Source organism: Prosopis cineraria, unplaced genomic scaffold, assembly GCF_029017545.1.
Source record: "Prosopis cineraria cultivar Desert tree isolate PC_DT_omini unplaced genomic scaffold, ASM2901754v1 PC10, whole genome shotgun sequence".
In the NCBI taxonomy this organism is placed as follows: domain Eukaryota; kingdom Viridiplantae; phylum Streptophyta; class Magnoliopsida; order Fabales; family Fabaceae; genus Prosopis; species Prosopis cineraria.
This window is the reverse complement of record NW_026555341.1, coordinates 7,483,253-7,510,587: the sequence shown is the minus strand read 5'-3', so window position 1 is coordinate 7,510,587 and position 27,335 is coordinate 7,483,253. Positions and strand designations below refer to the sequence as shown.

The window sequence follows — 27,335 nt, the reverse complement described above, 5'->3', positions numbered from 1 at the left end:
CAAATTCAAACTGAACCTAGAACGGGTAGGAAATCAACGACGCGATTCTCAAGGATCGGGTCTTAAATTTTTGGAAACGTCACTCAAATGACATAATTCCACGTAACATGGCGCATGTTGGAATGGTCGACTTGATTAGTTCACGACCACAGTGCTCCCCCATCAAGAAGCAGAATAGAAGATCAGTTAAGAGCTAAAAGATGATATGAGAAGCACAAACATGAGAAATAAAGAAGATGCCAAGTCATGTACCCTAACCAAAATTGCTTGAGCTACAGGAGAGAGAAAGCTATTCCCGTGACTACAATTAACAGTTACAGCTTGGGAGCATTTTACTATAATATTGAAATCAAGATTAACAACTCCGCCTATATTTATAGCCGGTCCCAAGCCCGGATAAAGGAGGAGGGTTGTGTTAGGCCATCAACAGCCAATGTAAAACTTTGTAAAATTTATCACGAACATGGACAATAGACGTTATAATGTTAATGCTAGGTCGTTGCCCGTAAATAACGCGCTGCATGGCTCGAGTACAGTGATAAGTAAGTTAGAGCCGCTGCATCGGCGCCCGGATGTAGTGTTAAATGAGCAAGGGCTACCGCGTCATTCTGGACGCATGCGGCTAAAGAAGTTAGTCCATAAGAGCAAAATTAGATTTGGTACTTGGAATGTTGGGACATTAAATTGTAAATCTTTAGAGGTTGTAGGGGTTATGATTCAAAGGAAAATCAATATCCTTTGCCTGCAAGAAACAAAATGGCGTGGAGAAGAAGCTAAAGATATTTAAGGTTTCAAACTTTGGTATACAGGAAAAGTAAGTGCACGCAATGGAGTAGGCATCATTATAGATAAGGAGTGGAAGAAGAACGTTGTAGAAGTTAGCAGAATTGGAGACAGAATTATTTCCTTAAAAATGATAATTGGACGTGAGACTGTTAATATTGTTTGCGCTTATGCGCCGCAAGTCGGGACAGAAGCCAGTCTTAAGGAATTATTTTGGGAGGATCTAAAGGGGTTGATTCGACATATACCACAGAATGAAAAGATTTTTATTGGAGGAGACTTTAATGGGCATGTTGGGAGGGAAGCTGGTCAGTATGCGAGGGTGCATGGTGGTTTTGGTTTTGGAGAGCTAAACAATAAAGGACAAACTCTTCTTGATTTCTCATTGGCATATGATTTTAAGATTGCCAACACTTGTTTCAAGAAGAGAGATGAGCATCTCATCACTTACAAAAGTGGAGCCTCAAGGTCATAGATTGATTTTCTTTTGGTTAGGAACACAGATAGAAGACTTTGTAAAAATTGTAAGGTGATCCCTGGAGATGCTGTTACGACACAACATAGGGTCCTAGTCCTTGATGTGTGTATTATGTGTAAAATCCAAAAACGTCAACAAGTAGTAACACCAAGGATTAGGTAGTGGCAATTAAAAGGTGAGAAGCAAGATATTTTCAAGCAAAATCTTTTGGATAAAGGAATTTGAGAATCTCAGGAAAGTACTAACATCATATGGGAGGATATGGCTAAAAAGATACGGGAAGTTGCAAAAGTAGTTTTGGGAGAATCGAAAGGTTTTGGTTCGAGAGATAAGGAGTCTTGGTGGTGGAATAATAGTGTACAGGACAAAATCAAGTATAAGAAGAACTGTTTTAAAGCCATACATTTGTGTAACAATGAGGAAAATTGGGAGAGGTACCGTATGGCTAAGAAGGAAACTAAGAGAGCTGTGGGTGAAGCTCGTTCTAAAGCTTTTGAAGAATTTTATAAGAACCTTGAGACGAAGGAAGGAGAGCAAAATATTTATAAGATTGCCAAGAGTAGGGAAAGAAAATCAAGAGATCTAGAACAGGTAAGGTGTATTAAGGATGAAGAGGGAAGAATTTTAGTTACAAATGATGAAATTAAAAATAGATGGGAGACTTACTTTTCTAAACTTTTCAATGATGGAGAGGATTCATCTAGTAACTTGGAGGATTTAGTAACTGGTAAAGGAGAACAAAATTTGTCATTCTATCGAATAATACGTGATAAGGAGGTAAAGGAAGCTCTTAAGAAAATGGCAAATGGTAGAGCCAACGGACCTGATTGTATATCTATCAAAGCGTGGAAATGTTTAGGTGAAGAAGGGGTGAAATGGTTAACTAAGTTATTTAATGTGATTTTACGGTTCAAGAAAATGCCTGATGACTGGAGGAGAAGTACATTAATTCCTATTTATAAAAATAAAGGAGATATTCAGAATTGTACTAACTATAGAGGGATTAAACTCATGAGCCACACAATGAAATTGTGGGAGAAAGTAATTGAGCACAGGTTGAGATTGGAGACAAGTATTTCTGAGAATCAATTTGGTTTTATGCCAGGTAGATCAACTACAGAGGCGATTTATCTACTAAGGGGATTAATGGAAAAGTATCGTTGTAAAGATAAAGATCTACACATGGTTTTTATTGATTTGGAAAAAGCCTATGACCGTATACCAAGAGAAGTGCTTTGGAAAGCGTTGGAAAAAAAGGGAGTACGGATTGCTTATATTAAAGTCATACAAGATATGTATGAGGGGGTAAAAACTAGTATAAGAACACCTAGTGGTCAAACAAAGGATTTTTCTATAAAGATTGGACTACATCAAGGATCATCTCTGAGTCCTTATTTGTTCAACTTGATTTTAAATGTTTTTGACGGAACATGTTCAAGAGGAAATCCCGAAATGTATGCTCTTCGCGGATGATATAGTTCTTATAGCAGAGACAAGAGAAGAGGTTAATTGTAAACTTGAGTTATGGAGGAAGACATTGGAGTCGAAAGGTTTTCGTCTGAGTAGAAGTAAGACGGAATATTTATATTGTAAATTTGGTAAAGGAATATTCGACAATAATTTGGAAGTAAAATTGGGAGATCAAATTATACCTCAAGTGGAAAAGTTTAGATATTTGGGAGCCATTATTCAAAATGATGGCGAAATCAGTGGAGATATTTCACATAGAATTCAAGTTGGGTGGTTTAATTGGAGAAAAGCTAAAGGAGTTATTTGTAACCGTAAGGTGTCTAATAAACTTAAAGGAAAGTTTTATCGCACTGCTATCAGACAGACAATGTTATATAGTAGTGAATGCTGGGCTCTAACGAGACAACAAGAGCATAAAGTTGGAGTAGCAGAGATGAGAATGTTACGATGGATGTGCGGACATACACGTAAAGATAAAATTCGAAATGAGCACGTACGCGAAAAACTGAGGGTGACACCTATTGAGGAAAAAATGGTAGAAAATCGGTTGAGATGGTTTGGGCATGTACAAAGAGGACCAAGGGAGGCACCAGTGAGAAGAGTGGAACATATAACTTTGAGTCCGATTAAGAGAGGTAGAGGAAGGCCTAAGAGAACACTCTTGGAAATTGTTGAACGCGATCTCTTAATTAATAATATTCCTAAAAGCTTGATAAATGATAGAGTACAATGATGTCTTGCAATCCATGTAGCCAACCCCACCTAGTGAGATAAAAGCTTGTTGTTGTTGTTGTTGTTGTTATTGAAATCAAGATTAACCCAACTAGATAAATCAATACTTGATTGGTTCGATAACATGTTTTGTTAGTGACCGATTTGTGTTGCAAAGTGTTGAATGATAAAATGATGACTAGTAATGTTTGATCTGTTATAACTTTATGTCCTAGAACTCTTTAATTTGTTTTTAATATGTATCCATGTTTATTCTAAAATAACCGATTTAACAACGGTTTGATTAGGATTTTTACACTTAATCATTGAACTTGACCAATCAAATTGTCAGTGCATTGTATTGTATGTTGTGATCACTAGTAAAAGAGGAGCCCATCACACGCAATGAAAGAGCTGGAAAAGAAACAAACCCCATTTCTAACTCGCAATTGGTCTTTATTTTTGCAATGTCTGGCCCAGACCTAAAAGTAATTCACGACCCCACGTCCAGCTTTTATCTGGGAGAAATATTCACCCACGGAAAAAGAAAAAGAAAAAGAAAAAGAAAAAGTTCGAACGTGCACGACGAGTCTACTTAGACGAGAAATAATATAATATGTAGGCCTCTCGTGGACGAAAAGCAGGACAATTAAAGTGGTGGAAACGAACGAGCAACTTTTATTTTAGCATTTTACAACTCAAGAACCAAAAAGCTTTACCTCCAAGACAACATGAAAACCGCCAAGCCATCTCAAATGGTGCGTCTATTTATCGAATAGAGAGGCAAACAAACAACTCGAAGAAAACTAGTCGACAACCAAAATCACGCCACGCTTTATCACCATGATCCTATCAGACACTTTGGATGCACCGCGAAACATCCTAAGACGTGATATCTTTTAAATAATGACAGTAACAAAAAACCAGAATGACGGAATTGAGTTATTTGACCTTAGGCGCACTAATTAATTAGTAGGATTTTGTGAGGTGTGCTTGAAAATGAAATGCAAGGAAGAGAAAACAGCTAAATACTGGTGTTAATCAAGAGAAAGAGGGATGCTATGGAACAGTGATTGACTACCTCATTTGGGTGAGCCGTGACTGGAAAAGTAGAAAAATGAAGCAAGAGGCTGATTGGTTGCTGAAGCATATTTTGCTGATGAAGAAGGAAGAACCTTGGAATTGTTTGAGGCAAATACCAGAAGGATCCGTGTTAGACATGTGAACTAGGGACAGTCGTTGAATTTGTTAGGTGTGAGATCTGTCATCCGGCTCAAAAGCGAACTTTGAACGAATATGGCGTTGTGTCTATAAAACTTTCATATGTCCACAAATCTTTTAATTTTTAGTTTTCGGTGAAGCAAGGCCCACTCTGAAACTTTATGGGCGTTTCACAAACAAAATAAAGTACCGGCATTGGTGCAATTGGGCCATCATCAGTGGAGAGTATCTCGTATTGGGCCCTAAACCATCAGAGAAATAAATGGCCCAAGGTTCGAAGCAAATGCTTCGCTTTTGGACCAGGATTGAATGCACGTCCAGGATTCCTTGCTCGGATTTGATGGCCAGCGGGTGGATTGAGGGGGGCATAGGAGGGTCCATAAAGAGGAAGACCGAAAGTGTGGAATTATTAAGAGGCTTATACAATTCTTCCAAATGTGATGAATTGAAGTTTAAATTCCCATTAAAAAAGATGTTTCCATTTAATATTCAACAATGTAAACAATATTAAAAAAAGAGAGAGTTAATGTAAGGGAGTGCATGGGCATTGAAGCAAATCAAAATCTGAAAGCCTTAACCTTACAAATATAGTAGATAAATTCTTTTTGTAAAAGGTGCCTTGAGAGAGAGAGACGGCTGTGACTGTAAAGAATTACAAGGATGAGATGGAAGAAATTAGAGGGCAATCTCGACGTTATGCCGTAATTGTGAGTACAGATGAAAAGTTTAAGATTAGATGCTGTCACTCATTGGGAGCACATTTGGTTCGTCAAATATTTTAATAGAATTCACGTGGCATTGAAAATCAGACTGGGCCGGCTGGGTCAATTTAAAAACTGATAACTCGATTTCTTGCTCGGTCTAGATTTACTTTTAACTCGATAAGGGAGTGAATCGATATAACCCGGTCAACCCGAGTTCAACCCAGTATAACCTGGATAACCTGGTGGGTTGACTGAGTTAATCGGGTTATTATTTTTTCAGACTTTTCCCTCCAAAATGATGTCATTTTTTTTCATTTTTAATTTTTTAGAGCTCTGAATTCGAAAATAAGATAATAAAAAAAAGTAAAATTGAAGTCAAAAAATGAAAAATTAGAGGCAGAACATGCTAAGTCCAAAAATATAGTATTTTATTATTATTAGACTTTTTAGTGGTTAGATTTGGTTGAATGTTTTTATAATTATTGTCTTTTTATTGAAATTGTATTATTTTAATCATGACCGGTTTGCCACCGGTTCAACCCCGATTAAACCACTAACCCGTGACCCAATACCATAATCGATTTGATTTTATGTACCTTAGAAGTCACAACGAGAGATTAATGAAATAACCATGTTTGATATGTCATGGAAGGAATCAGCATTTGTGTTTGGTTGAATCAAAAAACTTCAAATGTAGAAATTTATTATCATTAATTTTATTTTTTACATTTATTTAATAGGATTAAATAACAGTTTGAACCATGAAATATAAATTTGAGAGAAATTTGAACATGAATTCATAGTGGATACATCATGACTCCTAAATAATTAAAATTAAAGATAGAGTAATTTGCAATCTCACCTTATGATTAATTTAAAATTAAGGTCCGTCAACCTTATGCACGGTGGGCCCTCATTTTTTCGCTCCCAGCTTCCAACTTTGGTTACTCTCTCTCCCTTAGAAGTAACCATGTTTGATATGTCATGGAAGGAATCAGCATTTGTGTTTGGTTGAATCAAAAAACTTCAAATGTAAAAATTTATTATCATTAATTTTATTTTTTACATTTATTTAATAGGATTAAATAACAGTTTGAATCATGAAATATAAATTTGAGAGAAATTTGAACATGAATTCATAGTGGATACATCATGACTCCTAAATAATTAAAATTAAAGATAGAGTAATTTGCAATCTCACCCTATGATTAATTTAAAATTAAGGTCCGTCAACCTTATGCACGGTGGGCCCTCATTTTTTCGTTCCCAGCTTCCAACTTTGGTTACTCTCTCTCCCCTCGGTTTAATGGCGGGTGATCTCAAAGGCGGGCTATTGCATAAATTAATAAATTTACAGCACCTCCATTACTAGAACCACCTTCTCCAGTGATTCTGCGTTAGACGAAATTGTGAACTCTCTTCTCATCAGAACAAACTCCAGTCCACACGCAATAAATTATAGTCCAAATACTGATGAATTGTCACGACAGGTCCAATAATGGCGAATGCCAATAAACCTCTTGTTAATATCTTTGATCGAGACGACAGAGGAGAAGCCGACGGTGGCTGAGAAGGCAATGGCGGCAGCGCGGGGGCTGAAATGATGGAAAACAAGGCCTGCAAATAGTACCAGAACTATATGACAGATTTTTTTTCTTTCACACCTGATATTCTAATAGTATTTAGATATATTAGATTTATTACTCGCTCAATCCACTTCAAACTAATTTAAATTTTTACTTAGGTGGAGTCCTTTTAAAGTTTCGTGAGTATCATTAACAAGACATGCTTTGCATGTGCTATTGCATACCTTGAGATGTAAATTCAAAATCTCAAATTAAACTGTCCAAGTCTCTATCATCTAATATAAGCGTCTGTTGGTTAGATTATAGATTTTGATATTGAGGATATTGACCATACTCATACGAGGATCGAACATGAGGCAAAATAAGAGGTAAAGGGAGCTTGAGTGGATTTGACCTAGAAGAATTAGCCCAGCTAAGTCCTCAGCACCTTAAAGAAAAATTCTCAAAAATAATCCACAAGTAAAATTCAATCAAGAATTATTCACTAAAATTTTGTTCGATTCAAAAAAAGGGGAGGAGGCTCCCTCCCAATTTGGAGAGAGGTTTTGGATGGGAGGGAAGGGAAAATTTTTAAAAAAATTTTAAAAATTTTCCATACCCTCCACCTAACCAAATAAAGAAGGGGCTCCGCTCCCCTTATTTGGATAAGAAGAGGGAAAGGGGGGCTACCCTTCCTTCCCCCCAACCAAACAATACTTAAGGATTTTCCTTCAGCACATAGTAAACATTGTTGAATTCAATCTACGAATATGTGAATTGCCAGCTACAATCCTCAACATGGACATGTCTTCGAAAGCTCATGGCAAGCTTCAGGAAGTGCAGGATAGCAATGTCGTGGGCTATTGCCATTGTATCAATCCTGTTGAAGCTGCCAACCCAAATTTCGAACACCCATTGCCCTACTCCCTCTTGCGAACACCTCTGTAAGGAGAAGACGAAGCGCCATGGGAGATCGTAGCAGAGCAAGACATTAAGGGTAACAAAAGCTTGGTGTTGGTAGCGAAAAACAAAACAAAAGGCCCAAAAAATAATTATAAGATTGCTCCAAATTTCAATGTACAAAATTTAAAGTATACTTCTTTCGTCTCAAATTATAAAATATTTTTAGATAAAATCTTATATATCAGTAAAGATTATTAAATACACTTTACAATCTTACTTTTTTAAGATAAAAATATAAACTTTTAAAAATATTTTTCATTTAATACTTCATTGATGAAAGAATATTAAAGAAAGAGAATATATGAGAAAGATAATAATAAAAAAATATTATTAATGAAATTTTATTTTTATGAAAGTATCTTATATTTTGGGATACTCAATTTTTTCTAAAAGTGCCTTATAATTTAGAACAAAGGAAGTATTAATTACTAAAAATGAATTTAATATTTAAATTGCTCATAAACTTATAATTGAGGATTCAAGTTCTCATTTAATCCTATTTAATAAAAATGTAAAACAGACCAAAGAGAGACATTTTTCATGATGTGATTCACTTAAAAATACATTCAATTTTTTTAAGTTTTTATAATTTTTATTTCTTTATTTTGAACATTTAAAATAAAAAAAAAAGTGCTTCTCATTATACTAATAACATGGGTTCACTCCCTCGTGACTTGCGGGAGAGACCGTGAGAGCATCTTGGTCTTCTTGTGCGTCCAACACAGGAACAACATTAATGTATAATATTGTAGTAAATATTTAATTTAAATATTCATACCACACAGCTTCACGTGCCCAGAACGTACAGAAAGGAACCTTAGCCCAGCGAGGGCCAAGGGGTTAAAAAGGCAAAGATCGTGAATCCTAGTTACCCCCATCATGTTGTAATGAGATCAACAAAGATTCAGCATCATTCTTTTTTTGGCCAAAAATTCAGCATCGGAATTGGATAATGTGTTGTTTGTATTATCATAATCTATACTTGTTAATAAATATTACATTCGCCCCAACGTCTCGTGTTACTTTTTAGTGATCCGAAATTCAGAAAGACTCGCCATGGACAAATGCATCATGGATGACGGGAAGAAAATAATACTAAATAAAGTGCAATTTGTTTCCTCCATGATACTCCGTCAATGGATAGCGTAATTGAAAGCAATCTCACGATGAACGGGATCCGATAAAGATGTTATAATACTTGCTCTGACATGAATGTAGATAGCTACGATTGCCTCCATACTCAAACCGGCGAAACTAGGATGAAAACATGGTACCAAAGTTTGGTCGTTTTCACGAACCTGTATTATTGGCTCCCCACTTTAAAAGCGCAGCGCTGTCGAAGTTAAGCACACCGGGAACACACCTACTGAGATTTAGGTAGGCTAGTGCAGCTAGGCCGTTCGACTCGCTTTCGAAAGCAAGATAGCAATCAATATCGATATGAGAAGCTCGAAACATTAAATTAAAAGAAAGAAGAAGAAGAAAACTGATAAAGAAGGTGGGTGGCTTTTACAAATTGCAGAGCGCTTTAGGAAAAGTTGGGAGACACGGCATGCAAGAGAACAAAATACTTTTGGACATGGGGATGCCCAATGAAGCCTCTGCTTTAAACGGAAAGCATCATGTGTATTTCAATGTTAAAAAAAGAAAACTCCATGCTTGTCACTCTGATTTACTATGTTTGTGCTGTTGATAAAGAGGATCCCATTTTTTTATTGTATGTGCAAAACTGTAAATCCCAATTCTGACAAAATTGTCCATTCCCAAGCACCACCTATGTGGAATGGGAGATGCGTCTGCTACTCATTCACAAAATCATTATTCGTCTTTTGACCGCATAATTAATATGGACTAAGTGATGGAAGTGGATTGGATGTTCTTTTACTCATTAATTGATTGATTTTTGTAATATAGTCCCCCTTAGTTATTATTATAAAAAGCTACTCCCTCTTCTTATATCTGTGTATAAGATTATATCATACAATTTAAAAAAATTAATCAATTATAATAATTATATTTGAAGATAAAAAATTAGACTAACATACCCTATATTAATTATCACAAGCATACATTAATTTATTTATTAATGTAAATTAAGAGAAAAAATTTATAAAATATGTAATAAATGCTTATAAAAATATGTGATTTTACTTATAATAAAAAAAAATCAAAAGTGATAGTTTTTTTAATAAACAAAAGCAGAGGAAGTACTCCCTACATTTTTATACATAAGAGAAACAAATTGTATTATGAAATTTAAAAAATTAGTTAATTATAATAATTATGCTTGAAAATAAAAAATTGAACTAAAATGGCCTATGTTAATCAACATAAGTAAACATTAACTATTTTTTATTAATATAAATTATGAGGGGTGATTGAGAAAATGTCTAATAAATGTTTATTAAAATAGATCATTTTGCTTATATAAAAAAATAAGTAAAAACTGATAGTTTTTCTTATAAATAAAAATGGGAGGAGTATCATATATCTCATTATTTTTTATAAATAAGACTACAAATTTTAATAAATATTTGTCACATACATTCTGAATGCCGCTTCATGAAATTAGTATTATTTTTCACAAAATAAATTTATGGGAGAATTTTAATTAAAGATCATGGATGGAGCTTAATTATTAGAGGGTCCATAAAAATTTGAAAATTCATTTAAGTTCAAGAGAATTAAATTAAAAATAATTTTCACTATAAAAAGATCAAACCAACCTTCACTTGTTATGAAAAATTATTAATTATTAATTATCATACTATAATTATTAATTTACCAATATATGTTATAAATTACATCCATTTGTTAGATAGCAGTAATATTAGTTGTTAATTTATTAACTTTACTCGTTAATTTACTAACATCAGTTGTAAATTACAATATATATCAATAATTTACAACTGATATTAGTAAATTAATGAGTAAAATTAGCAATTTAACAATTAATATTACTATTGTGATTGAACAACTGATATCAAATTTTATATAATTATTGACATATAAATTCATGCAATTTATAACTTATATTAGCAAATCAATAAATAAAATAAAAAAATTAATAACTAATAATTTTGTATAACAAGTGAATAGCAGTTTAATTAAATTATATACATTATTTCTAATTGAAATTCTCTCTAAATTTATCTTATTAATTACAGTGATGATTTAGTTCAAAATTTTTAATTTTGGACATAATTATTGCACTTGTCAATTTTTCAAACTTTGTAAATTGCTTATTTTTGTCTTATATTTAACTTGGAAGGAGTGTTTTTGAGTCAAGCTGTTTATTTAGGTTAAATAATATTGAACACATGGGCATGCAACAGTAGTGGAGTCACGTGGTAGGGGGCAAATACACCCCATCACTTTGGGAAATATTGTAAGTATGGTATAAAATTTTTATAACTTTACACCTTTTATTTTTTATCCTTTGCCACCTCTAGATTAAATAAAAAAATATTTGAGTTTAAAAACTTATTAGATATAAAATAATTTAATGATTTATATAAGATATGAAGAGCATTTTTACATAAAAGATCATATCAACTTACTCATTATAATTTTTAAGAAGAAAAATAATAATCACTCCATTTATGATACTATAATTTTAGTCCTATAATATAATTATTATTTTTTAAAAATTAATTTTTTATTAAATTATCCTCACTTTCTGGCTCCGCCGATGGGCATGCAACAAAACACAAGTCGGTGCTCAACACCTTTGTAAAAAAAAATTGTTAATTTGAATTTAAGATTTGAAAATTTTCAATCAAATTTAGATCGTTTCAGGTATTTAATTTAAAGACTATTTTATGCATTTCCTTTTATCTAAACTTCACATGGAATATAAAAAATAATAAAATAAAATTTAAAACATGGAATATCAATGTTAATTCTTACATAAAAAAAAACCATAATTATTACCTCGATGCCGCTAGAAAAAGAAAAAGAAAAAGAAAAAAAATCATCGCCGACCTCACATCGTATTCTTATCATAGAGGCTCGAGTGGTGCGTAAATTCTATGTAAAAACTACAGCGTCGGAGGAATGCATGGGATCCAATTCGTAGATTTTATATGACACAAAACTATAATTAAAAATTATATAAATAAAATATGTGTCTGTGTGGGAGTGATGTCGTTATCTTTCGATTGAAAAATGTTGAAGGTGGGAACCAGATTTGGGTTTGTAACAAAAATATAAAAAGAGGGGGGCCCTGACATTAACTAGAAACAAAAGAAGAAAGAGAAGAGCAGAATCAAGAGATGGATAAGATCCAACGGTGGTTGGTGATCCATCACATAGAGATAACATGAGGGGGCCCCACCGCATCATTAGGAGAGGGCCATTAAGATCATTATAGTCTGGGTTCTCTCCTTGTTCCGCATATCACTTCCCAAAAACTTAAATCCATCAATCACTCTTGACTCTTGACTTACCATTCAAAAATAAATAAACAAATAGTTGCAATTGGCAATTAGTCCTTTTCTCATGCGGGTCTTCTCCGCTTGTCTCTTCTTTTCCTTCCAACATAACTGACGGTTACGATTGGGCCCGTTTCCCGTCAAATAAGGAAACGCTGGTCAAACACTCAAGCAAGTTTTCCTATCGATGTTCCATAATATCACTCCGTCCAGATATTTTATACATAAATGATAAATCTACTCGTAAATTATGACTATCAACTGTACTTTACCCCTACATCTCAAGTGTGACAAAAAAAGAAGAATGAAATAAAATAAATAAATAAAATTAATATGAAAACAAGCTAAATTGTTGTTCTTTTCATAATAATTATCATAAAACTTATTATATTCATTAACATTTATTATAAAAATAAAAATTATCACACCCTTTAAAAGTTTTATAAATTATATTTTTCAATCTCATAAATTAAATTAATTTTTTTATGAACATGATTCATTATTTTTTTTATAATCTCATTTTTATTTTTATTTTTAAATTCATTCTATTTTATTTTTTTAATAACCAAATGAAACCTTAGGATAACATTTTTGCAAGTGCCTCCATGATTTTGTGAGAAAAATAATTGCAAATACCTAAAACTAGAAGGGAAAGCAAATTTTATTCAATGATCAAGGTATACATGCAAAAGATGTGATTGGGGAGGAGCTGCTTTAACTTTACAAGGAAATGATCAGTTGGTGCGTGCGTGGAGCTAAATGAACTACATGAGATATGATAACTAGGAGCGGACAACACGCTAGCTAGGATGAGCCAAGACAATAAATTTTTGTCCATGGGGGCTCATGACATGGCCAGACGATGACAGGAAAAGGTAAAGAATAGTTCAAAAGCTGAGATGCAGCTAAGGGAAGCATGCGGATGATGATTAACGTGAATTATTCATTGAAATTAAGAAGATATAATTATCATTAATATAGTCTGAAAATAAATAATTTCTTAATTTTATTTATATTTAAATAAAAAATAAATCAGCTCTATATTTTTCATATAGTTAATAAATTTAAATAAAAATATAATTAAAAATATAATTAAATATCTCACTAAATATCTTATATTCAGAATCATTATTTAAAAAAAAAAAGGTTTGATAGTAAGGATAGGAGGAGTGGCATGAAAATTAATTGGCTCGCTTACTATCAATTTGATGGCCAAAATGCTTTCACATTGGCATAGCTAAGCCGTCTCCTACCTGCTCACAGACACGGTCTCACACTTCCGATTTTAACAATTTTAGGAAGTCATGTTATATCGCTAATTTTGTTGCAAATGAAAAAAAAAAAAACAACGACTTGAACTCTTGATTTTCTAGCTTTCAAAGGTTCAGCTTTTTTTACTTATTCGTTGAACTAAAATGCATTTATAATAATTATATAAAAAATTAAATATATGTTATTTAACTACACATATTAAATAAGATATTATAAAACAAGTATTGATATATTATATTATATTTTAAATTATTAATAATATAATAATAAGATAATATATATTTACGTGGATCTTTGTATTATATTTTTAATAAAATGTTATTTTCATTAAGGAAATGAGCAAGTATTAAATATTAAATAACTTTATTCTAAATATTTCAGTTAATTTTTAAATTTAAATTTTATTTTTAAATGACAATTATTATATATATAATTTATTTATAAATATATATTATATTAATTTTTTAATAAAAGTTTACTTTTAGTGTCAACAATTAGAAACCGCAGCCAATAAATACATATTGTTTCTAACTGTCAATATAATACACTATTGAATATATCTACATTAATTTTATAACATAATATTTTATTTCTCTAAAAAAAATTTTGTTGGAAAATAATTAAAATTTATTTTAAAATTTTAAATAATTTATATATTTATGTAAAAAATTATGCCTACTCTATTCAAAAATATAATGTATTTTTTGAAAGATTGGATATTAAAAAATATACAATATTTTTAATCTTTTAAAGTATAATTATTATCTTTTTTTTAAGTGTCCTTATTGAATATATCACTTAATATTTATTTTAGGGTGAAATGTCTTGTTAAATAGAGATAAATATAAAAAAAATAAGATTAATTTAAAGACAATTAATTACTTTATTAGAAACAAGATTTGGTTAAAAGTGCATTATATTTTTCAATAGATGAAGTGTTATATTTATAGCTAATATCTATTAAACATTGATGATTTTTAAAGTTTTAAAATTCAACTTCATACATTTCATAAAGATATCAAATTAAATTTAAAAGATCCTTGCTAAATTGCAATTTTTTGATAGTGTTATTTTAATCATATAAAAATTCCAAGAGAGATGTACAACAAAAGTTTAAAAAAAAGAGAGAAAATAGCATTCAAGGGTCATTGGATAAAATTTACTTCAATCAATGATCAGTTGTCGTCAAAACTTGAATGAAAAATAAGCTCAAATGAACGATTGTTAATTTAAAATGAATAATTGTTAAAATCTAAATAGATACTTGTAAATAAAATATTAACCAAAACTAACCAGTATTCATTTAGATTTTGATAATAAATTATCTTTGACTGATATAAATTTCTTGAGTGGTCTTTAATTGATATTTTTCCTTAAAAATCAAATAATTTTATGAGTATTGACTAGCAAGGCACAAAATTTTTTCACCAATGCTAGAGACAAGGATTTTATCTCTCGCTAATATATGAATTTAGAGAGAAAATTTTAAGAAATTAATAACCCAGTGTTCATGAAAAAGTCACTAGTATGGGATAGCTTTTTTATGTCGCCTTTTAATGGTTATTTTTTAACAAAAAAAACCATAGTAAAAATAGGTGATGGCAAAATTGTAATTATGTACAAAATTTTTTACATCAAATTTGTAAAAAATTGATATAAAAACTACAATCCACGTTTGTTATTAAAAAATTGACGTGGGTTGTCAAAAAAAATAAAAAAAATCATATATTTTCACATTAGTTGCTCTTCTATAATAGATGTGAAAACTTAAAACCATTATGATTTCAATTTAAATTTCAGATCTTAAAAGATTCATTATTAATATTTGTTCATTCAATTTTAATTTCCTTTCCATTCGACCCTTCCACTCCTAAACCCGAAACTTAAAATGCTTCCTCCTTTGCCATTATGGAGGTTCATCGCTCAATCCATTGTCATCATTGTTGAGTCAGTCACCATTCTAGGTTCCACTGTCGTCACTTTTTTGCTGTCATTTGTGTCGTTTTACATTATGCTATCATTTTTTTGCATTCCACCTTCCAAGTGCCATTTTTGTTTTCCTTTTCTTTCTTCTTCCATTGTTGATTTCATTGACATTTCTTTTAGTCATGAGTGTTTTGTTCCTCACTATTCTTCTACTTTCTTTGGAGTAGTTAGTAGCTGTGGATATGAAAAATTTTATTTTTGTTCTCACTTAACACTAGTCGTGCTCGATTTGAAATGGCCATTTAGTTTTATTAATTTGTGTTGTTTTCTTTAAAATTGTTATATATTTATAATTGCTTGAGATTATATTACTTAAATTTTTATAATGCCTTTGAGTTTGATTTAAACTTCCTCGTTATTAAGATTTAAGTTGAATTTGATTGTTATTGAAATTTTAAGAGATTTAGTTTTAAAGGGAACTTTGCCAAGATTTTTTATAATCTCTATAATATTTATATAATTTACTCAAGACTTGAGAGTTAGATTTAAATTTTATTGTTGTTGAGATTTAAGTTGAATTTGATTATTGTTAAAATTAATAAGTTTAAAATCTAGATGCATAACAAATTAAACAATTTTTTAATTACACATCTAACAATGATTATATAAAAAATTGATGTTAAAACAATGTTAACGTGTGATGTTAAAAAAATTTTAACATCAAAATTTTAAAAATAATTATTGTAAAAAGCGAGATTTTCATATTGGTTATTATGTAGAAGTCATACTTTTCATGTTGGTTAATTCACTAACTAATGTGAAAAGTTGATCTTTCACTTCATTTTTTTTACTTTCTTCTAATAATCAATGTAAATAGTAAAAAATAATCGTATTTAAAAGTTCTTTCTACAATAGTGAGTGAAATCATTTTTATATACAATGTGTTAGGCATTGACTCAGTGTGATGAATAGAAGTTATCAAATTAATTGAACACATGTGAAATATAGGACAAAAATTATCTTATAGAAAAATTAAAGACTACTTTCATTCCAAATCAAAAAGACACTCATGGCATTTGAAAATATAAAATATTTTGATAAAAATAAAATTTTATTAGTAATTTTTTAAAAATATTGTCCCTCTCACACTATCTCTCTCTAATATTATTTATAGATGTTTATATTTTTATTTTAAAAAATAAAACTGTAAAGTATACTTAAAAATTTTTTATTGGGACATGTCATGTTATTTAAAAGCATCCTGTAAATTCAAATAAGAAATACTTTGCTGATGTTTTAGTTGATCGAGGTGACGTAGGAATGCCTTTATTTGACTTTCACCGTTAATTCAGACATGGCTTTCAACTCAGCCAAACACAGTGATGGATAAAACCATGCAATGACAAACGGCCAACCAATTACCTACTGCAACACAGACGCACCCACATCACTGAAATTACAGAAGGCGGCTGAGGGGCACAAAGTCTAAACTCCAGAGCAATACGATCGCACCAAGTATTTTAAGATAATTCAGATATTTTTTTTTGCCAACAATTTAATTATTATTTTTAATCATTCACTTTCAGGATACAGAATTTTTATAAATCTTGATATGATCTAAATTTTGTATCTGTCTACACTTTTTTTCTTCGTGGCCTTGGCATTAGAAAAAAGTCCAAAGCAACTAGGAGAATTCAAAGGAAGGTGTGGGATTCCCCAAACGTCGAAAAAAAGAAAAACAAAAATGACAATAGAATCCACAGGAGGATTAGAGCGGGGAAAAGACGAGTGAGCGGGCTTTGAATGCGCATAACGAGCCACATATCTGCCACTGTGCGGTCTTCTCTGTCAACGTGCTTTGGACTGACTATCCAGTTACGATTAAGCATGAAGTGAATATCCTTCGCAGTTCTATAACACCTGGCTGACACATCTTAATTTTCACTCTCTTGGAATCAAGCTGATTGCCGTTTGCGACTCTGCCTGTGGTTGTGCATGCCGATTATCCATGATCCCAAAGCGACTCTGCTCTTTGGTCATTTTTTTTATAAATTATTTTTATCAATTTTATTAATGTCAATGCAAGAAGATATAAAAAATAAAAGTGTGTAAAATTTTAAATATATCTTTATATAATAAATTTAAAAATATTTTTAAAATATTACCTAAAAAATCATACTGTAATTTATAAATGAAGTTAAATAAATTTTCTAAAACTTAATGAGATTAAAGGGAGTATTATATAATTTTAAATATAAAAAATTATATGGGCTTGGATTTTGTTTCAATTACTTGACTACTTAAGTTAAAAAAAAATAACAATAAGGATTTATAACTTACAAGACCACTGGGCACCAAGGGATTCAGGTTAAAAAAAAAAACAAAAGAAAAGAACTAATGGATTAGAAGCAAATCTTTTTTTTTTTGTTTTTAAATGCCATGGTCTGGTTTGAGATACTTGACATTCCCCACCACTTAATACGGGGATAATATAAATTTAATATAAATATAAATAGTCTAAATTTAATATTAAAAATTTTTAAATTTTAATATTAAATTTAAATCACCCATATTAAATCTATACTCAAATTAAAAATGAAACATGTTTATTAATATTTTTTATAATTTTTTCTTAAATATAAAAAATAAATATTTTTAAATTTGAGCCATCCAAATTAGATTCACTGTTTCTCATGGGAGGGATAGTGGAGGAATTCACTTAGCATTTTTTTTGCCAAAAAAAATACTGCAGATAGAGATGATATAAGAAATAAAGAAACTGCAATTAAGATAAATTGATTTTAATTGGATGATAATCTTAAAAAGTAGTGATAATTTTTTAATCGTTTAATGACACACACCACATTTAATTACTTTTTAAAATGCTGGTGATTGTGGTTAAAAATATTATGTATTTTAAACCTGGAGAGTATACCCAAAGCATAACGAGGGCACACCCTTTTCCGTTTAGTTTTTCATGCTTTAACGGAATTTGATGTAATTTTTTTCTTTAAAAATTTTTAAAATATATTCTTTCTATTTAAAAATATAAGGTATTTTTTGAAAAATTTGATATTAAAAAATGTAAGACATTTTTAATCTTTAAAGGTGTAATAATTACTTTTTTTTTTAAAAAAAATGTCCTTATTGACAATAACTTTATATTTATTATAGGGTATTTAATAAGAATAAATATAAAAAGATAGAGTTAGTTAAAAATAAGTAATTATTTTATTAGGAAGTAAAATTCAATTAAAAATATCTTATATTTTTTAATTGAGGAAGTAAGTCAAATTTTCTGTGTACAAGATAAGAGTTGGAAGTCCAAGTCTCCGTTTAGATAAAACTTTTTAAATTTTAAAAATAATTTTAAGAGAAATTTGAGACAATGTTTATAAAAAACAAAAAATTAGTTGCTGTATTTTATCTAAAGAAACAGATAATCCCAAGTCCATCCGTCTATAATCTATTTAACGAAGAAAAGTAGGTGCGATTCATGTATTTTATTGCCTGGTCTGGTTGATAAAAAGGTAAATCCACAAAAGAGGTAATGGTCTCAAGGGGCTCACGTGGCCAGTGAACATACGATACCGTGTGTGTGTGTGTGTTGCCGTCGCCATGCATAGCTCAGTCAATCAGAGTACTGGCATTTCCTAATCGGAGGGTCTCCTATCTGCCATCTCTGCGTGTTCTTCAGACCCATAATTGAGTGCTGCCTCAGAAGTGTCGCTCTTGTGAGCATTTTGCCAATTCCTCGGCTGAGAAATTGAACCCCACTCGCACCTCTGGTGCAATTGTAAAATATGGTCAACTTCAGGGAATTTGGGGTAATTTTATATGAATCTAAATATAAGACGACGCGGGCTCTGGTGAGGTAGGTCTGCATTCTGCAGTGTGCTATTCACCCTAAAATGAAAAAGTGGCCACTCCGCCACCCAATTAAATATCAATGATAAAAATTAATATAATATATGAATAAACAAAAGGTGGCAGCACTGAAAGCCGTAGAGGCAGTAGTTATGCAGTGTATGTACAAATCCCTCCCAGCAACTCTGTGAAGTCTGAACATTGAAATAAAAGCCCTTTCCCCACCCAAATGAATTTTACGCCCATCCTGACTACTCTCACATGCCTCTCCTGCAACCAAGCAAACTGACAAAATCAACCCAACCCTCTCTCTGTGTTTTCCATTCTTAACTGAGTAGTGAAGTGAACATTGGAAACCTCAAAAATCATCCTTTCCCCTTTTCCCTCCCTTTCCCACTGGCCACTCGCACCATCCCTTTCTCTCTTTCCCTCCTCTCCTAAAAAGCTACCCACCGAATCTCCCTCCCCGCACCCCCACTTGTGTATACTGGCTCTCCCGACCATGGAAGCTTTTAGCTTGCTCAAATACTGGCGACCCGGTGCTTCGCTCCCTCCTGGGGCTCCTCCTCCCCCTTCTCCCGACGCTGCCACCACCCTTGTCACCGCCGTCGCTGAATCCGTCGTTGACTCTGACGGTGAAGACGACGACGACGACGGGCCGTTCTTCGACTTGGAATTTGCGGTTCCTGACGAGGCTGATGATTCCGAAGATGGCCCTGAAAATCTGAATGTTAACCGTAGCCGAAGCAGCTCGCCCCTCCATAGCGAAGAAGACCGGGCTGACGTTGAGTCGGACGATGGAGATGATGAGAAAGAGTTCAAATTCACGCTATCTCCTTCCGCAAATGATCGTGGGGATCCTGACCTTTCGCTCTCCCCTTCCGACGATCTGTTCTTTAAAGGCAAGATTGTGGAGGTGAAGCCTTCTTCGTTTGTGATTAACTCTTCTGAATCCGAACCCAATTCGAGGCCTCAGTTTACCGCGTCATTGTTGAAATCCGCTACCAAGTTCCGTATTTTTATGGCCGCTCTCAAGAAATCCAAAGCGAATGCGTCGGACAAAGACTCTAATGCGTCTGATGCTCCGAAACAGCCGGAAACTCAACCGCCGGAATCACAGAAGAAGCCGCCAGAGCAGCATCAGCAGAAGAAACTTTTTACAGTGAAATTTAAAATCGAGGAGGTTCCCATTATGTCTCTTTTTACACGAGATAACAGCTCTAGAGGGGCTTCAGTGAACAAGTCCCTGAAGCAGAACACTGAGGAATCACTCACTTCGGCTACGGACGAAAAGCGTTTCTCGAAGGAAGTAATGCAAAAATATCTGAGAATGGTGAAGCCTCTCTACATTAAGGTTTCCAAACGGTACGGAGGCAAACTGAGGTTTTCCGGGCAGCTCAATGTGAGCTCCAGAGCCAAACCTGCGGGGCCAACTCCGGCCACCGCGGCGCAGAAACCTGCGCTGACAAAAGCAGCAACCGAGAAGGTTCCGACGGAGGCGGATAGTTCTGAAATCAAGGGACAACAAAAACAGGGAAATCTGCCGGCCGGGTTGAAGGTAGTATGCAAGCAGTTGGGGAAGAGTCGTTCCGCTTCGTCAGCGGTGGCAGCGACGCCGGCCGGATCAGTTTCTTCGCGACGGCGTGATGATTCTCTTCTTCAGCAACAGGATGGAATCCAAGGGGCCATTTTACACTGCAAAAGGTCTTTCAATGCCTCCCGAGGTAAAAAAACGTATAATTTTTTCTTTTTTTCTGCAACTCTTTGTTGTTGGGTGGAAGATTTTGGGGACCATTTAGGGCTAATTGCTGGTTAATTGATTCGTACTTGAAAATTTAAAGAATTTGATTTGTTTTTTACCCTTATCAAAACAGAGTGCGAGTCTTCCCAGCTGCCACGTTCCGTGAGCGATCCCCTGCACGAGATATCGCCGGAATTATCAACAAAGTCGACAGAGAAAAGCAAAGACAAGTGCCCTTGAACACTGGGGGCTCTTACAGACAATTTGAGAGAATCAGGGTGAGAGACGCAAGATTTGAGTCCTTTTCAAATGTCATCGCTCTGTCTGTAAAAAGAAAAATGTTAGTTGTTCGGATTATAGTGAGTAGCCGTGTATTGATAAACTATTGCTAGTGTTGATATGGCCTTTTTGGCTGGGTCGCTCTTTTATCCCTAGTAGGATAAACTGTAAAGCTCTTCTTTCCTAGCAAGTGAAAGAAGATCGTGCCTTTTCTTTGTAATGCATGATGTATCTATGTAGCTTAGAACAAATAGTTTCTTGACCCCTCCGGTAATTAGTATTTACTACTAGTTTAATTCATGAGTCCCTTTTTTTGTTAAGTTTCTCTTTTTGAAATAAAAGATCATATAAAATATTTAAAATAAAACGAGACACCTGAATTCCATTGAGCTCTTGCAACCTAAATCAGGGATGATAGTGAACGAAAAGAAATTTACATCTACATCTTGAGCCAAGCTAGTGACTCAATTGGTGTATTGATTGCCTTTATGGTGTAAATGATATAAGATAATATTTCAATCCCTAATTAGGAAATGCCTAACAACCTCAGTATGGTCATTTATCATGTGTCTGGGCTTCTTGGGGTATTGTACCTAGTGATCACGTTGACTTCCTTTGCTGAGTTGTGGTTACCATGCCTATACCAAATTCCTCGTCTCAATAGATTGCAAGAATTTTGCATATCTCAGCAATAGTACTGAGTGACCGAGTGGGATCAAGTTTCTTTCCGAGTCTCGTGATGCGCCACAAGAAACCTCTACTTCATAGTCTAGAGATTCTTCAACATCTAGATGAACTCAATTGTTTTGATTGGAGTATGGGACCATATCCCCCGTTCTCTTTTCTTGCCACATGCATCTTGCATAGAAACACAGTCGAAGATCAAGTTTTCCACATCTCTAGCAGGAGAAGGAAAAACTCTAGATTCAAAACAATGCTTCTAGGCTTAGCAGCAGATTTGGTCACAGGGAAGGAGGGGGAGGAGAGAGAGACGAGAGCCGGTTCAATGGTGGCGAGGAGGAGGGAAAAGAAAGGGGTGAAAGGCATTGATTTTTGATATAAAGTGAGGAGCTTTAAATAATAAGAAACATGATTAGCGTCAAAGAGGAGAAAAACAGCGGTCAGAGAAGTGGGAAAGATGGGGACATGAGCAGTAAAAGTGAGATTTTCTTTTTAGGGGTCAAGACCGGGGAGGAAGAAAAGGAAAGAAATGGATTGGATTGGAATTAGAGACAAGCGAGTTTTAAGTGGGAATCTCATTCTCGGTAAAATTCACGAGAGCCTTCTCTTTCTCTGCCTCTGCGCTGTTGGAGCCTTGGCCCTCAATGTGTCTGAAGGCTAGCATATATTGGAATTGGCGACACTCATTGATGTGAGTGCGCACCACTATGTTCATGTTCCTCTGCTACTCGGATACTACTAAATTTCCTATAACGTTAGACATTTCCTTTGTCTTTTTGTGCCACATATGATTATGGACTCTACATTTACCGGCTGGCCCGTTCCTTGTTGGGTTTGTAGGGCCCATATTCTGGCCCCACACTAGAAACAGGACCCCAACTTTCTCCATTAAATCCGGTTTCCAAGTTATCTAATTCAAATTTAATAAAGTGTGAGATTAGAAACTATCATATCATAGATCGCTTGAAAATCCAATATAATGCGGTGAGGGATAGGGTAAACAATATTGAATAATAAACAACTTCTTTCATTCATTTACCAATTTGTCCACAAATTATTTATCCATTAATAATAATCCACGGAATGTGATGTAAAAAACTTTTAAGTATAAAGAGAATTATAATAATATAAATATATATGTTATTATATCCCTCTTGATCTTGAATTAGTAGTCAACAGTCCAAAATTATAAGGATCAATTGAATGGCTATTTGATGGCAGTGGAATGCTTCTTATCGATTGAAATCAGAATCTTTCACCAACCATGAAGTCGCATCAACCTACTGTTCATTTCGGACTACGCTATTTGTCATTCCTGCTCAGGACATTCGGCTTCTACATACCCATTACTTGCAAATTACAGAGCTGCCTATACAATAGATACTAAACAAAGTGGAATTATCATGCATTAATTGATGATTTGCACAAATATTTTGCATTCTCTCTTCGTAATTATACAAAATTCTACTTTTGGTCTAACCAAAATGTCATCACTGATCAGACTCACCCAGAGATAACCCATCAACCGTGAAAGCCTAGATATCAACGCCGGTGAAGCAAGCCTCACCGTGGGTTGACTTACTGCTGATATTGTATACCAACGTACAGTTCATCCGCACCTCGACCTTTCTTTTAATAAGATTCAGCACTTTAACGATGCCACCTACTCTCGTGTAGCTGCTGATGTTCATAGCATTTTCTCTGATCAGATCGCTCCTCAGGCTCGGGTTCTCCATAAGCTTCTCTGTCATAATCTCCACGGTCACGTTCAACCTCAACGTCTTTCTGCCCCTGGCCTTACCCGGCGGGGTACTACCTTCTCCAATTCCGGTGCCATTATAGTAAATGACGGTGCTGCTGCTTCCAAACCTGAAGGTGAAGACGTTGGGATTCTTGACGGAGACATCAGCTATGAGTGTCTTGTTTGCTTCTCTACTTAGAGGTGAGTTCAGGAGGGTTACACCGTTCAGACTCAGCTGAGGCTCTTTCACGTTGTAGACTGTGAAACTAAATATTAAGAACGCGACCACGATGATCAATACGATGGCTGTGACGCACCCACAGCACTGCACATACTTTCGTCTTCGAAACTTGAGGGGATCGTTGGCGAAAATGGCTGGATGATGTTCTACGTCGCCGCTGCTAAAGTGTGTGAACGACGACGGAGCTAAGGGTTTGACCTGCTCTCTTTCAGCCATTCTTGAAACTGACGCTTGTAGGGCAAACTTCGATGGGTGGTTTGATATATTATTATAGATGAAGCTGATGAACTCGATTGGGTAAGAATACGATGGAATGTAGTGCTTAACCTCAACCTCTTGACTTGAGAAATCACGGAGTCAAGTCCATGTTCGGTGTTAACTCGTTGGACACGTTACCGTGTAAACGGCATGGCTTGACCTCCATTAGAATATGTATGGCAAGGAATCTTCCATATTGTCGAATTACAAACCAAATCAAGTCGGGGATTTGGAACAATTAATTTTGTTTATTATGGAGTTGAAATTGATCAGAAGGAAATGGGGGGTTAAATTAGACGAGGGCAGCTGGGAGCATGTCTGCACAAAATTGATTTGTGATCGGCCTGCTGTGATTGTCTCTTGTTCATTGCTTGGTCAAAGGGACAAAAAATAAATGGTACTTGCTTGCCAAAACAATGCTGTTTGAACTGTGGCAAGAAGAGACCTGGACTGGGACAACCAATAAAGCCAAAAGCTCTCTCGGCAAGATAATTAAATATCAATCTTTTGACATAATATCCGGTCTCCGATGATCATTTTAAATTAATTGCTTGACCAATTTAAACATGAACAATAATTACTTGATTTTCTTACCTTCCATAGTCCCGTCTCGCTGTCATTTTTACCGAAGTATATGCTGCAAAAATGGACAGCGAAAGGCCTTATACATAGGCATGATCTTAATTCAGGGCGAGCATGGGGTGGGGTTGGATATCAGATTGAAAAACTTGATGGCCATTGGGCTGCCTCAACTGTTGTTGGGCTTTCCGAATAATTTGAGGCCCCTTCGGCTTTTCTATCATGTTTTAAAACTTCTTTCTTTGTACCGAAATAATTTTCCTTTTTCCCCAAAAAGAACTTCTTTGTGAGCCCCATAAAAAAACAGTGTCGTCCGAGTGCGACCGCACCCTCCAGTGCCCACAACGAACATGAAAAAGAATGCGTCATGTTGTTTATTGTTGGAGAAAAATACTTTTTGGATACACACGAAAAAGAGGGTCTGATTTCTAGAAAGAGGGTCGGTTGTTTTGGGTGGCCAAGTTACATGCTGAAGCAAATCCAGATTTGGGGAGTGATTTAAATTTATTCATTCAATAAATGTCTTATATGATGTAATAATCATTGTTTAATTTAATCAAACTATTGTTCGCTATCCTCTCATTTAATATTTAAAAAGTAATAAATCTTAAATTTTTAGTGTTTTAATTGTGAAGTCTGTTTTAAATTTTTTGAGAGAAATATATTTTAATAATTTATAAATATTAATAAAGTTCAACAATTATAATCAAACACCTAAATGAGCGAATTGAATTAGACTCCATGAAATCTGCGGGATGTAGTTATAGTCTAGGTATCATCACGATTGCATAATTTAAGCATTCAATGCTACCGTACCACAGCCATTATTTTCTTTAACGTCGGATTCAATAATTAATTACTCAACCGATAGCATTTATGGGTAGTTAATATGTTCAGAATGCAGAAATCCACACGGCTTGAGTTTGTAAAATAGAGGCTACCCGTTGATGCGACTCCACCCAAAAGTTGGCTGCTTGTTATGTTGATAGAAACCATTCACGGTTTAATCTTCCGCAGAGATCCTGGATTCCTTCGTGCTTAAGCCATTAAACTCGTATGCACTCAGCTACCGAGAGGATTTAAAGATGCATATATGGGGCTCGCTTTCTTTATTTCACTTATTTAAATTCATTCCTCAAAGCTAATAAAAGAAATCAGCAACGCAGAAGGATTAACTTGCAAAAACGAAAACATACAAGAAAGAAAGGCATGAGCTGGTGAGTTTGATAATCTGAAAATGATATGGGTGTAATATACATACCAAAAAAGACATGCGCGATAGAAAGGAACACAAAGGTATTATCAACACTGCAAATTTTGAACTGAATAGGATGTCAGGTTGAGACGCAGGACGCAAGCCAATTCAGTGGACTTGTTCTTCTTCAAAAACTTGAGAAGGTGGACAGTGCCAGTGAGTTTAGTGTAGCCTGTGAGATTGAAAGCCCCAGAAAGGATATCATTTGAGAGATTCCCAGAAGACACTACCGGATCCGACCTTAAGTTCAATGTAACATTCAATGCTTTGATTTCTCCGGCCTTCACTCGGCCACCCTCCAATTCTCTCTCAGCAATTCTGGAGTTCCCATAGAGCACGGTCACACTGCTATTTCCATAATCGAGGTTTCCGAAGTTTGGATTGTTGACAGTTATCTTGGCGACCATCGTGAGTTTAAAGGAAGGTGATGGTGAAGTTCTGTAACTCAAGTTATTGACAGAAGCCGATTCGAAGTGGAGCAGAGGCTTTTTGACACGCAACACGATGGATGCAAAAACCAGAAGAATCGCACACAGCAGCACAAAAGCGGCCAAAAGGAAGACGAAACACTTGTTGCTTCGTTGCTCCTGGCTGGGTTTGGAGTACATGGTTGTCGCCTCAATCCAATGTCACGATCGAGTTGCTAATGGGTCTTACTCTTTAATTTATATATATATATATATATATATATATATAATCTAGTATATAACAGAAGAAGCCGAAGGAGTTTTCTGTTACAGATAAGAAGCTGAAGAAGTCGCAAAAATTATGTGTTTCCGACTTCGGAGATGAACCAAGGGTCTGTTGCAAGTTTATTGAATTTATATGCACAAATTGAGACCCTTTTTTTGCTCGCACACCCTATCTTAAGCCTGCCCTGAGCCGAGGAGATTTAATGGGCTCGGACTAATTCAAATTAACCATTGACGAATCTTCTCAAGTGGCGGGCTCCGTCCCACAGTTTCAATGCTGCATTCGTATGATTCAAACTTGCTAGTTAAGTGAAAGCAATCTTTTACTAGTTAATTCAAATTAATGTCCTATTTGGGTAGCCCTCATAAGCACGTTTAAATCAATAGTTGGATACTTTAAATAAATTTTTGCCAACTATAAACTAAAAATCAAATACACACTAAATCTTTTTAACTTGTTATGGATAGCCTCATG

At 34.1% G+C, this 27,335-nt stretch overlaps 3 protein-coding genes across 3 annotated transcripts; 1 reads left to right on the top strand and 2 right to left on the bottom strand.

Moving 5' to 3' along the window:
* The first annotated feature begins 19,621 nt into the window (after window positions 1–19,621).
* LOC129322776 (probable membrane-associated kinase regulator 2) lies at window positions 19,622–21,713 on the top strand. The gene is made up of 2 exons (XM_054969151.1): window positions 19,622–21,117; window positions 21,268–21,713. Exons 1-2 carry the CDS (start codon window positions 19,896–19,898, stop codon window positions 21,372–21,374), a joined length of 1,329 nt encoding a protein of 442 aa, XP_054825126.1. The 5' UTR covers window positions 19,622–19,895; the 3' UTR covers window positions 21,375–21,713.
* Window positions 21,714–23,311: 1,598 nt separating this feature from the next.
* On the bottom strand, window positions 23,312–24,354 carry LOC129321433 (late embryogenesis abundant protein At1g64065-like). The gene has a single exon (XM_054967194.1). The coding sequence runs from the start codon at window positions 24,290–24,292 to the stop codon at window positions 23,630–23,632; it is 663 nt and encodes a 220-aa protein (XP_054823169.1). The 5' UTR covers window positions 24,293–24,354; the 3' UTR covers window positions 23,312–23,629.
* Window positions 24,355–25,780: 1,426 nt separating this feature from the next.
* On the bottom strand, window positions 25,781–27,084 carry LOC129321265 (late embryogenesis abundant protein At1g64065). Its single transcript, XM_054966981.1, has 2 exons — window positions 26,175–27,084; window positions 25,781–26,088 (listed from the first exon to the last, which is right to left on the bottom strand). Exon 1 carries the CDS (start codon window positions 26,774–26,776, stop codon window positions 26,216–26,218), a length of 561 nt encoding a protein of 186 aa, XP_054822956.1. The 5' UTR covers window positions 26,777–27,084; the 3' UTR covers window positions 25,781–26,088; window positions 26,175–26,215.
* Window positions 27,085–27,335: the final 251 nt, after the last annotated feature.

Bases quoted from the DNA above. Each gene is read 5' to 3' on its own strand.
- LOC129321433 (XM_054967194.1), bottom strand. From the start codon at position 24,292: ATGGCTGAAAGAGAGCAGGTCAAACCCTTAGCTCCGTCGTCGTTCACA.
- LOC129321265 (XM_054966981.1), bottom strand. From the start codon at position 26,776: ATGTACTCCAAACCCAGCCAGGAGCAACGAAGCAACAAGTGTTTCGTC.
- LOC129322776 (XM_054969151.1), top strand. From the start codon at position 19,896: ATGGAAGCTTTTAGCTTGCTCAAATACTGGCGACCCGGTGCTTCGCTC. The intron at 21,118-21,267 runs GTAAAAAAACGT...TTATCAAAACAG, and splicing joins GTCTTTCAATGCCTCCCGAG to AGTGCGAGTCTTCCCAGCTG.